The sequence below is a fragment of the Octodon degus genome, unplaced genomic scaffold (assembly GCF_000260255.1).
Source record: "Octodon degus isolate 3935 unplaced genomic scaffold, OctDeg1.0 scaffold00206, whole genome shotgun sequence".
NCBI lineage: Eukaryota > Metazoa > Chordata > Mammalia > Rodentia > Octodontidae > Octodon > Octodon degus.
Window position 1 is genome coordinate 1,494,226 of NW_004524782.1, and position 11,843 is coordinate 1,506,068.

General features: G+C 50.5%; 2 protein-coding genes across 3 annotated transcripts in view; both read right to left on the reverse strand.

Annotated features, from left to right (window-relative positions):
• The window catches only part of LOC101561622 (sialic acid-binding Ig-like lectin 8), a 22,507-nt gene extending 10,901 nt beyond the window's left edge, over positions 1-11,606 (reverse strand). The window contains 5 exon segments of the mRNA XM_023704904.1: positions 8,175-8,268; positions 8,500-8,757; positions 10,430-10,480; positions 10,683-10,961; positions 11,153-11,606. Coding sequence (XP_023560672.1) covers positions 8,175-8,268; positions 8,500-8,757; positions 10,430-10,480; positions 10,683-10,961; positions 11,153-11,573 — 1,103 coding nt within the window. The 5' untranslated portion in view covers positions 11,574-11,606.
• Positions 7,377-8,256, reverse strand: LOC111813623 (sialic acid-binding Ig-like lectin 13). Of its 2 annotated transcripts, none has more exons than XM_023704845.1 (3): positions 8,175-8,256; positions 8,000-8,058; positions 7,377-7,627 (listed from the first exon to the last, which is right to left on the reverse strand). In XM_023704845.1, the coding sequence occupies exons 1-3, from the start codon at positions 8,252-8,254 to the stop codon at positions 7,530-7,532; spliced, it is 237 nt and encodes a 78-aa protein (XP_023560613.1). In that variant the 5' UTR covers positions 8,255-8,256; the 3' UTR covers positions 7,377-7,529. The 2 variants fall into 2 exon arrangements, with proteins under 2 accessions (XP_023560613.1, XP_023560612.1); XM_023704844.1 differs by having other exon boundaries at positions 7,377-7,630.
• Positions 11,607-11,843: the final 237 nt, after the last annotated feature.

Below are 11,843 nucleotides of genomic sequence, written 5' to 3' on the forward strand. Positions count from 1 at the left end.
GAGATATCTGGTGTGTGATTTCCAGTTTCCTCAGTGCTAGTGTCTTCTGCATTTGTACTGGGTGGACTTGGGGCCTTAGACTGCCTTTTGTTCCTTCTCTTTTTCATTTTGTATACCACTGTCTTCTGACCTTTGGTGTAGAGCTTAGATAGAGTTATTTCCTTAGCACCAGGTCCAGATCTATGAAGTTCAGATTCCTCCAGGTGGGTGTTGTTTGGATCTGCCTGCTGCGCTCCACTTCTTTCTGTAGCCATCAGAGTTGAACCCTCTGTGCCACTCTGGCAAGATGTTCTGCTCCTGAATCAGCTGGGTAGATCTTGCCTCTAGTCTCTTTGCAGGGAGTTCTGCTGAAGGGTTCCGTGCTGGGCTTGCAGCCTTGGTTGAATGAGGATCTGTGGGCCCAGGTCGTCTCACTCACTCTCCGGGCCTGCGCTCTGGGTCTGTTCAGGATCCCACGGCCCCTGGTCATCTCACTCACTTGCTGGACCTGCACTCTGTGTCTGTTCGTTTTCTCTCTTCTGGATCAACAAATATATGACTAGATCACATACATTGACATCCATATATTAATATTCATAGAATATATGTAGTGCAACCTCAGTGGTCAAAGGATCTGTGATGCTTTTGTTTTCCGTAACTTTATTGAGAAACAAATAGCAATGAGAGTTTCAAATAAAATTAGTAGGACAGTTTCAATAATTAATACCTTGCCTACTGTCTTCCTGGTGGTTAATTGTTGTACAAGATGAGACATGATATCCTATTTACAAACATTTTTAGAATGAATCCCTCTATTCATTGATCTGTGGTGCTTGACGCACAGTGTCAACCTGAGACATCTAGAAGCTCAACTAAGTGACTGGGCAGTGCTCCATCCTGGGTGCAGAGGGCAGGCCCTAGCTCTAGGACGTTGTTGTGTCAATGAGAGAAGTATAGAAGTCTAACTAAGCGACTCAGCAGGGGGACAGGGTCCTCAGCTTGTAGACATCCTGAGCCTACGCAAGAGGCAAGAAGAAGGTGCAGAGCTGGTGAGGGTGAAGGCTGCCCCAGCCACAGGGCAGGTAGCCTGCACACCAAATCAGGGATGTGAGGAAGGGTAGACTACCAGTTCCCTGGAGGAGCTGCAGGCTTTGTCTTCATCTTGGCTCTGTCTCCTGGCCGCTGGCACAGACTGCTTGGCTTCTGCCTGAGACTCTTCAGCCTCTGGTCTCAGTCCCTTTGGCCTCCTGATCCGGACTTGCACAGAACTCTGCAGTGAGCTCCTCACATTTAATTGGAGCCTTCATCCTCCCTTGTGCAGTCACCCTCGGCCCACTTCATCATCCAACTATGGCTGACCATTGCAAGCCAGCTTGCCATTTCTTATACATTTGTATATCTTGTTTTCTGTCTATTTCTCTAGTAAACCCCTCACTGATACAGGCTCCAACCTTGAACTTTGCACTCCTTAAACAGGAAAGTTTCGAAGACATCTGCTTGATGTTGGTAATTTTGCTCACCTGTTGAATGCAAATCCATCTTGAACAAACCTGTAGGGGCCAAGGGTGAATTTCCCATCTCATCTCCACATGGGCTGAAAGAGTGAGCCTTTAGTCAAAAGCTGCTCCCAGAGCACACATAGCATTTGTGTTAGAGATTAAAACACTGTGTTTTTGTCTTTCCACTTCATGTTAATTATCCTCATTTTGGCTCCAAAGAAAGTTACGCCACCAACAGTGAAGCCAAAGGCAAACCATGTGAATCACAATAGAGTTAAAGAAAGACATCATCGTGAGATTTGAAAAAGTTTTGGAAAATTAAGTGTAATTTTTGGTTTCAGAACCAATTATTCAATTTTCCATTATTTGTTATGGGAAAAACAAGTTCAGCTCTTGCACTTCTTGGTGTGTGAGCAGGAATCTGGAAGGAATTAAGTACGACAGCTGAGGTATCACCACACATATTTATCATGCTGTCATCAATCAGGGTTTGGCCAATTAGAACATTAATACACTGCCCGAAGAGGTTATCACAAGCATGATTTTTCCAGGCTGGGGAGATAGCTTGGCGGTCTAAATGCCTGCCTCCAAGTGCCAGTGTTGCAGGCAGCTGAATTAGATAGAAATATTATAGGCAGTCAGACAGGGCTGGGCCCTCAAGGAGACAGTGTGGAAGACAAGGTGACTTTGCAACTTTGGTAGAGACAGACACCCTTGCTCTGAGCCAGACCTCAAGACAAAAGAGTAAACAAACGTAACCACATACTTCCCTGGAAATGAGCATCACAGGTTGATATTTTAAGTAGGTATCAGTCACTTTGAAGATGCCGGAAAACACAACCCCCTAGAGGAAGAGCCCCTGTTCCATATTCATGCCCCCTTAATCCTTGACTGGCTCTCCCATTTGGGCAAATTTATTGCTCAATGGCAATAAAGGCCTTTTCTATCCTTTCCTTAACTGGATTTAGAGGTGTTGCTTTTTTTGTTTTGTTTTGTTTTTTGTTTTGTTTTGTTTTTGCGGTGCTGGGGATTGAATTCAGGACCCTGCACTTGCCAGGCAAGCGCTTATTCTACTGAGCTGTGTCCTCAGCCCTGGATTTAACTGATGTTTACTTGAGCTTGTAATCTTATTGGCTGACCATATTTTGTCCTACCTCATGCCCACCTAGGAGAGTTCCCATATTCTCCACCTAAGACCCATCTCACCACATGGTTTTGTTCTATGAAAATCCCTGTGTTATGGGTTGCTCAGCATAGGAACCAGATAGGCCAAACTGGAATTTAATTAAGAGTCTTTATTTATTGAATTCAGGGCTGTCAGTCAGTTTTCACACAGGATAAAACCGATCAACCTTATACCCAGGAAGCAAGGGGTTTTTAAAGCAAAAAGCCACATCCCACTTGGCAAACAAGTTTGTCATTTAACACAGAACAGCACTGTCAGGGGCAGTATGACCATTACTCGACATACATTTTTTCTGGGAGCCTTTCTTCAGTTTCTGTTTAATATATATTTGCATTGCGGTGGTCGTGACTACCACAGCGACACTTTCCAGTTGGTTAGCAACATTTTAGTTATTTTTTACAGTTAGAAACATTTTGACCTTTACTTTGATTTATTTTTCAGGTCCATTCCAGGTATTCTCCATTGATTGATGTTTTATCAACGGTACACCAAGCCTCCTTGCAGCCTTACAAGGAAGCAAGGTCACAGAAAGTTGAGCAGAGCAATTTTTTCACGTTAGTTTAACATTAACTCATCACATGCTGGAAGAGACAGATTGGGAGGCAACCTGCTCAGGTCCCCTTCCTGTCATTCTTGAGACAGGAGCTTTGTTGCCCCTAATAAATATTCTGCTCTTAACCTCTTTAACCTCTGTTGTCCCTAAAATTCATTCCTTGGTTTTAGAGAACATGAACTCAAACCACTATCTTTCATCCTGGGAAATTCTTTCCCCTCTATCAATAGGTTCTGGCCTGAGTACAAACTGCTAAATTATCAGGGTCCTGATTTAGCATGGCTGAATCCCCAAATCAGCTTATTTTCCCAATGACCACTTCCTTGGGGGGCCTGCCCCTTAGCTCAGTTCTTTAAGTGGCTGCTTCAACAAAGCAGTCAGGCTCAGGTTGCTGTGGTTCGATCCCCACAACTCAAGCCAGCCAAACCTGCCCTGAAGGCATTGGGAGCAAAAAAAAAAAATCTTTACTTCTTCCCCACTCCATCTCTGGATGACAATTTCTTTTACCTTCCCAGGCACACAAACAAGCCTGCAACCAGATCCGTACGTGTCACTGCCCCTGGCCCCTGCAACTCCACCTGTATTGGAAGTCCATATAGGCTCAGCCTTCCTGCCTCAAGTCAGAGGATCTCACATCTCTCTGATATTGATTCTCTCCATGTCCTGCTCAATGGCAATAAAGACCTTTTCCATGCTTTTCTTTAATTTCTGCTTTGCTGCCTTGTCACTGAAAAACCTAACAGTACACACCTCTAATCACAGTGCAAAGGAGGCTGAGACAGGAGGATCACTACAAGGATCGCAATCTGATTTGTGTAGCTAGGCCCTGTATGAAATAAATACTTTTTAAAAAAGCATGATTTCTCTCAATCTTTCATGTAGATAATTAGGTAATGCTTTATCTTGTACTGTTGAAACATTTGAAATGCTTTAAATCTTGGAACTCTTTGAACAGCTTCAGATTTTGCAGTGTGTTGGATTTGGAATTCTGGATTAGATATGCTTAGCTGGTAAATTGTACTCAAATATTCCAAAATGTGAAAGAAGACCAAAATCAGGAGCTCTTCTCTGTGGGGAGCCCCTGAAGCTGGAAACTGATCCTGTTGGGGGAAGGCAGGATGAGGCCTCATTGCCTAAACCAGTCAAGCTTCCTCAGTCTTGAGAGAAACACCCTGCCTGGATATGTTTGGCTATTACTTGCTAGGTAACCTTGTGTGTTACAACTTTGTAAAGGTATAAAGAAAGGTGCTTACAGGCAGATGAGCCACCACCTGACCCAGCTCTTGCCTTCTTGTCTACCATGTCCTGATTCCTGCCTCCATCTCTCCCAAGGTACAAGGGATCAAACTGAGAGTCCAACAGCTCCTTACACGCTGCCACTGTCATGCACCTTGGTGCCACTAGCAGCCTAAGGGGAGGACTCCTAGGTCCTTCTGTTGTTGATGAAGGCATCTAGTCAAGACAGAGAGAGTTGTGAGAGTAAAGGCACAAGTTATCAGGAAGAGTGAAAAAGCAGCAGCACAAGGCGAACACGAACCTTAAGGACAGGATGGGCAAAATCCAAGGGGGCAGTTGAACAGAATGACATTTTGTGCATGGATGCTGATTCCTGGGTTTTGGCATATGTAGTGGTCACCAATGCTCTATTTCATGATGGTTATGCTGATTTTGTCCTGGAAATTGTGGAGGACCACCTGGGCAACTCTCCTTGAAGGAAGACCAGCTGTCTCCATTTTGGCTGCGCCTGACCCTGTTTCCACGTACTGATACGTACTGAGCTGCTAGGACTTTGCTTATCCCTGTAATTGGCTTTAAGCAATACATACTGGCCTACCCAGGGTGCTGGCGGGAGTCTCTAAAGATCGCACGCGTGTTTCCCTGATAACCCACACCTGCTGCCCTTTAATATGAGCCGGGTTGAGACAGGACGAAGAGCTGGCGCTCCATGCTGTCGGCTGGGATGGAGCCTCCAGATAGAGGCGATGATTTCCTGGGGCTCAAAAGATTACATGTTGGTGCTGAGGCTCTGGACCCTGAATCATTAATACTATCTCAACAGTACAATGCAAGTGACTTTTTCTACATTTCCTTCTCTCCGCACATCGCAGAGGTAAATGCAGGCCTCCCAACGAGCCCAGCTCACAGTACTCGCCTACTTTTTGCAATACTCAGCCATCCATCCTCAAGCTACTCCTCTTTCATGACCAAATGAAACCTGGGTTTGGCCCAGGGTTGAGTCCTTTATTCCAGATAGCCATCATCATGGCTGGAATTGGAACCCCTTGGCTCCCCATAACTATAAATATGCCTTAGTGTCTTTATTCTTGCCATGGGTTGCACTGGAAGTGGTAGATTGGAATTAACTTGATGGAATTCCAATACCTTATCCATGGGATTACAAATGTAATCTTGGGGCCAGGGAGATGGCTCAGTAGAATAAGTGCTTCCCTGGCAAGCGCAAGGGCCTGAATTTAATCCCCGGTTCCGCCAAAAAAACCAAAAAAAAAAAAAAAAAAAAAAAAACCAAAAAACCCACCAAATATAATCTTCCTAGACTGATATGAGTACTAAAAAGGACTCTTTACAAGAAGTTACCTTGGAATATCTGTCTTTTACTGATGCAAAGACATATTCCTTGTTCTCTTCAGATGGTCAGCTGTCCTTTGACGCACACTACTATCCCAGAGCATTTAATTATATAAAATACGTGAGAGAAAACTTAAGTAAGAGAATCTTTTTTTGGATTTTCTAGTAAGGGTCTACAGGGTCTCACTACGTAGATCGGACTCTAGTGATTCCTTTGTTTTCAGCCTCCCAAATGCTGGGATTACAAATGACACCTCCACACCCAGTCTCAATCACCAGTATGAGTGTGCCCCAGGGGCGGGGCTAGTACAGCATACCAGGGACCAACCCGAGCCCCTGTGTCTGCCTAAGCAGGTGCTTTAGTCTGCTGAGCTACTTGGCCGGCCCCTGAAGTAAGAGAACTTTAAGTCACAACTTGGTTCAGTAGAAGGACCAGGGGCGGATCTTGAGACGCTCCTTCTGTTCTCACTTGTGTTGCCAGGCGGCCAGTGGGCACTGCAGCAGGAACGCTGAATGGCTGGCTGCCTGGGTGAGGAAGGAAGCACCGTGTGCCAGGCGGCCGCGCAGGACAGCCGTGCCCACTCGGACCGTAAGATCTCCTGATGCTGTGTGGGGTCTGTGATCTGACAGATAATCCTAAGTGTGTCCTGTGCTGAGGTCTTCAGTCACTTAGCTACAACTGGCAAAGTGTATTCACGCTGCCTGACAGCTCCACAGACCCGAAGCAGAAGGGCTACGTGAGGATGAGCTGAGACCTCTGAAACCACAAGCTGAAATGAACTTGGACCCTTGAAAGTCGCTCACCTCAGGTGTGTTGCCACGGCGGTGGAGACTGACTAGCACTTTCTCACACAACTTTCTCTGGCTGGTGAGCAGAGCAGCCTTGGGGTTTCCAGTGAAGCGCCAGGGCAGCTGTGGCTTGGCCTGCTCTGCGGCTCTGCCCACCCCACAGGCCCCCACAGCTCACCACTTCCTCCTCGCTGCTCCTGGCCTCTGCCTTCCTTGGCCCCAAATGCTGGCCTTCGTTTGCCGAACACATCAGGCCAGTTTCTGGGCTGTGGCCTTTGCTGTTCCCCTTTCCCTGTTCCTGGGATACTTCTACTTAGAAAAACACCGATCCTGCTGTCTGCCAGCCTTGCTTCTGTGCTCAAACATCACCCCTCATTCCATCAGTCAGAGACCCAGGCCAGCGTCAGCAGATCCTCTCCCTGCTTGCCTTCTCCTCAGACACTGAGCGACACATGCCAGCTTCTATTTGCTCTTTTGTTTGTTTGTTTGTTTTACTTTTTATTTGTGTTCCTCTTATCACTACGCTGATGGCTTCTCAGTGACAAAGATGGTGCTGCTCCGGGCACTGAGGCATCCCTGGTACCCGTAAAAACACTGGCACATGATAGGAGCTCAGTGTTAGTGGTCAAAGTAGTCCATAATTAGTACAAACAACAATTAGTACAATAATTGAGTATGATGCTCATTCTTCCATGAGCATCATACTCAATTATTACACACACCACACACACACATACACAGAGACACACAGAGACACACACAGGTATAGACACAGACACACACACACACACACACACACACACACACACACACCCCGCCATCTCTAGGACAGGCACTGCACATACAATCTCTCATGATCCTGGCCAGAGCCTGCGTGACAGCTTCATCCAGCTGGGAGAGGAGGCTCTGGAGAAGAGTCCAGTGGGGCACAGCACACTCAAGGCTCGGTCCAGTAGTTGCATCCACCCTGTCTCATTCCATGGAGAGGACTGTGCAGGAAGTGGACGCTGACTGTCTGCAAACACATCCCGGAGGCTGCTGATGGCAGAGATGAGGCAGGGGTGAGTGAGGTGGATTCAGTGACCAGGGGAGAGACGAGGACCAGGAATGACCAGAGCCAGATAGAGAAAAGGAATCAAGCTGAGTGAAGCATAGCAGGAGAGGAGGACCAGGAAGGTATTGATGGCACGGAGAAGGTGGATCCAGTTCTCGAGGAGAACCACACCCCACTCCTGGCTAAGAGAGGGGCCTCTGAGCCACCAGCATCTCAGGAACCCTCGCCAAAAGGAATGGGGCTCAGAGGTGCTGGGCAGCTCAGCTGGGGCAGAGCTGAGCCTGCTAAGCTGGTAATGTCATCAGGGAGGAATCCGGGGGACGTAGGGTGCCTCACTCACCCGAGGGGCTAACCCGTGACAGTGTGCATCTCTGCGGCACCAAGGGAGGCTTCTTCCTTCGATGCCCTCCTCCTATGAGATTTCAGTGTGAGTGATGAAAATAGATGCCTTCAGTGTGGGCACTGGAGGTGCCATTGGCAGTGGGCGCCTCACCTGTGCCCTGTTATCCATCTCTGGGCAGCGCTCACCTGAGCAAGATGAGGCAGAGCCCAAGAAGCAGGATCTTGACAACAACTTCAACAATCGCCAGCAGCACCACCTCTGCCATGGGCCCCGATTTTCCTGGGGGAAAATGGGGGACCTCAGATTTCCCGAGGAAATCACAGTCTCAGTCTATCGTTAGCACTTGGTTTGCAGCCCCAAGCCCAGGAGGTACATTCAATCCTGCAACTGTACTGGGACCGAGCAGAGTACACCGTGCCGCAGTGCTGAGCACAGGGGTTCCATGCTCAGGGTCCTGGGAGTTGCAGGTCCCTCCCAGCCTAGGTCCTGAAGTGGCCTGTGGATACTCACTCTGCAGGGACAGGCTCAGAGAGATGTGCTGGGACCCCAGAGAGTTCTGTGCTCAGCAGGTGAATTCTGCTTCACCCCTAAGGTGCTCTGAAGTCAGCTGCAATACCCCAGGGCTTGTGGGCTCAGAGGGGCTCAGAATCAGGTTCCTCCAAGTCCAAGTCAAGCTGGCAGGGGGGTAGCTGTCAGCCGCACAGAGCAGGCGCAGAGCCTGGCCCTCCACGACTGGAAGAGAGGAGCCATTCACCAGGGCTGCGGGAGCTGTAGGAAAGACACAGAAGGGCAGAGGGAACAAGTGGTAAAACAAGGGCTAAAGAAGGAGACTGAGTGGAGAGGTAGATTCAGGCCCAGACACAGACAGGAACAGACACCAGTGTGACCAACAGAGGCGTAGAGTGAGGATGAGCCCAGCGCCTGGCTCACACCTAGAGGTTCTGTCCAGCTGAACTTGGGTTCCAGGCAGGTGGGAGGGAGGATTGGGGGCTTCACAGGACACCCATTTGGGTCACCAGATGCTCTGGGTGAAAGCTCAGAATCCAGGTCCAGGCAGAAGGCTCTGAGCCTTTGTCCACATCTCGTCCTGACTCCAGTCACGGACTGAGCTGCTCTGAGCAGGTGTTCACAGGGCCACATGAGCGGTGATGGGGGTGACTCAGTGGCAGCAGCCACAGAGGTGGAAGGATAAGTGAGGTGGTGAAATGCTGTGAAGTAGGGCTTCCCGGAGGAAGGGCGCTTAGCTCACACCCAGGGAGATGTGTGGAGGTCAGAAAGCAGGGTCAGGAGAGAGGTCAAAAGGGCCTCAAGAAGGAGGAACAGAAAGTGCCAAGAGGGCCAATGTCTGAGAATGTGGAAGGAAAATTGGAAGGACCAGCAGGGTTCGAGGGAGGCAGTGTGTGCAAGGCAACCCTTAGGGTGGGGTCAGCACCCCCAGGAGAGCAGTGGGAAGGGCTCGTGTTTACATCAGAAGCCATGGGTGGGGTTCAGCAAGGGGACTACACAACCAAATGTACTCCAGTTCACTGTGAAAATTACTTAACTCCAAGAAAAAAAAGAAGTGGACAAGTGTCAAATAAATGATTTCTCTGGCTTGCAAAGAGCATCATAGGACAAACGTGATCCAGAGTGAAATCCATCTGAAAATCTCACCAAATAAGTTCAACAGTTGTTCCAGAAACAAGAAATGTAATTGGCCCGTGCAAGTGCAAAGAGGCACATGGTTCAAAGAGTGTGCGGAACACACTCATCCTTCACCAACACGGTGGACACCAGCCTGCCATTCCTCTCCCCATGAGATGAATACACCCAGCTAGCTTGTTTTGAGGAATCTATTCCACAGCACACACACACCTGTACTCTTCTAGAAGTAGGTCCACCTAATCATGGTATCATTTCTGTTGATGGAATAAAGTCCAAGCCTTGACTGTCCCCCAGCAGGAGATACCCCTGGAAGCAGGTCCTTCGCAGCCAGGCGCCACACTCAGGGACAACCAGGGTTAGGGTCATGTTTCTGTGACCCGCAGGGGGACCAAACAAGGCTCAGCACAGCCTGTGTGGCCAGGGTCCCTGCTGAGGCCTGACTGCTGTGTGTTCTGAGGGGGTGGGGGTGTGTGTCTCCTCCCACTAGCACTTGGATTGAATCTATTATGGGAGACAGAAATGTTGGAGTGGACCCCAAGGAAGGGCCTTGAAAGGCCAGTTCCTTTCAAGGCCGCCATCCTGGAGGCAAAGAGGTGTCTCTGCACGAGTCTTGAGGGAGTGAGGCAGGGGTTGTTGGGGACAAGGGTTCAAAGTGACCATGGGCTGTGCATGGGGGAGCCACTGAGCCCCCAACAGGAGGTCTCTGTGACCAGGTGCAATGAGGGAGACGACCACCAGCCCTGCCTGGGCCGAAGCGGCCCAGCCCACCCACCCCAGCCCCAGACAGGTCCTGTACCTGAGCTGGCTCCCTGGGTGACGACGGTTACAGTCAGGTTTTGTGGAGGGTCTGGGGCAGGAAGACACGGCAGGACCATTAGTGGTAACCTGGGGCGCGTCATCCCTATCCCCAGGAGCTGCAGAGGTGGGGCCGGTGCGGATTGTTTCTGTGCCCTCCTATCCTGCTGCACCCCGGATTCCAGGACACAGCCCCCTCTGACCCAGGGCCACCCCCTCCAGCAGCAACCCCGCCATCCCTGCCTGGCTCTCACAGGAAATGTTGAGGTGCATGGTGGTCGTCTTGGTCACGCTGACCGCGGGCAGAATCACCTGACAGGTGAGGCTGGTGCCGTGGTCCTGGGGCTGCGGGGTGAGGCTGAGCACTGGGGAGCTGCTGATGTTGGGGCCCAGGTGGGACACAGAGGCCCCCAGCCAGGAGAAGATGGGGGGCGTCCCCCGCTCACAGGCCCAGGGCACAGAGCAGGTCAGGGTGCTGGGGTGGCCCGCTGCCAGGGTCCCCGCGATGAGGATGTCAGGGCTATGGGTCAGGTCTGTGAGGAGAGGCGACAGCAGGGTCAGGATGGAGCCTCTGAGGTGAGGCCATGAGAGAACCTCAGGTCCTGGCTCTGCTCCTCCTGGATCCCTACAGCTCAGCCCCGAATCCTCCCGGGGCAGGTTCATCCCTGCTCTACCCATTGTCCTGTGCCTTCACCTGTGGCTGCTGCTGAAGCCCGGGACTCACCTGTCACACGCACAGAGAGCGTAGAATATCTGTAACTATATCGAGCCTGTCCTCTCTCCAGCCGAAAGACAAATGACCCCTCGTCCGTCTTCCTGACATCTCTGATGTCCAGGGAGCAGTTGTAAGCCCCAGGGTCCCCGGTGAGGAGGAATCGGCCTTCTGCTTCCTCCAGCACCTGTCGATCTGGATCATTTGTGGCCACTGGAGCAGCCTGGCCTGTAGGCCCACCCTGGTTCCGGAACCAGTAGCCGTAAGCCGGGTCCGACGCAGTCCAGTGTTCATCGGGGTAGGTGAGCTCACAGGGCACATGGGCACACAGGCCCTCCTGCACCGTCAGTGCTCTCTGCATGTTCAGGGAGTATCCCTGCGAGCTCACCCTGGCTGGTGCTGCAAGCAGCAGCAGCAGCAGCAGCAGCAGCATGTCTGCCCGGAGCTGGGGCCCCGCCCGGCAGAGGCTGCTCAGGATCTCTGTGTGAGGAACCCAGAGTTGCAAGACCTTCAGGAAGCCCACAGGAAGAGCGGTGCCTCCCCTGGGAGGAGCTTCAGGTCAGCCACTGTCAGGGCCCAGGGGGACTTTGGAGATCAGCCCCCACCACCCACATCCACTCCTGGGACTCTGAGACCAGAGGGACGAGAGGCTCTCCATTCACCTTATCTCCCCTCTCCCTGCTGAGGTCCTCCCCTCAGGTGA

What these genes read in the sequence shown, in the direction of transcription:
- LOC111813623 (XM_023704844.1), bottom strand. Translation starts at nt 8,254, where the DNA reads ATGGCAGAGGTGGTGCTGCTGGCGATTGTTGAAGTTGTTGTCAAGATC. An exon ending in CTCTGCCTCATCTTGCTCAG is followed by an intron (nt 8,059 to 8,174) that starts GTGAGCGCTGCC and finishes GAAATCTCATAG; the next exon opens with GAGGAGGGCATCGAAGGAAG. An exon ending in AGAGATGCACACTGTCACGG is followed by an intron (nt 7,631 to 7,999) that starts GTTAGCCCCTCG and finishes CTCTGCCATCAG; the next exon opens with CAGCCTCCGGGATGTGTTTG.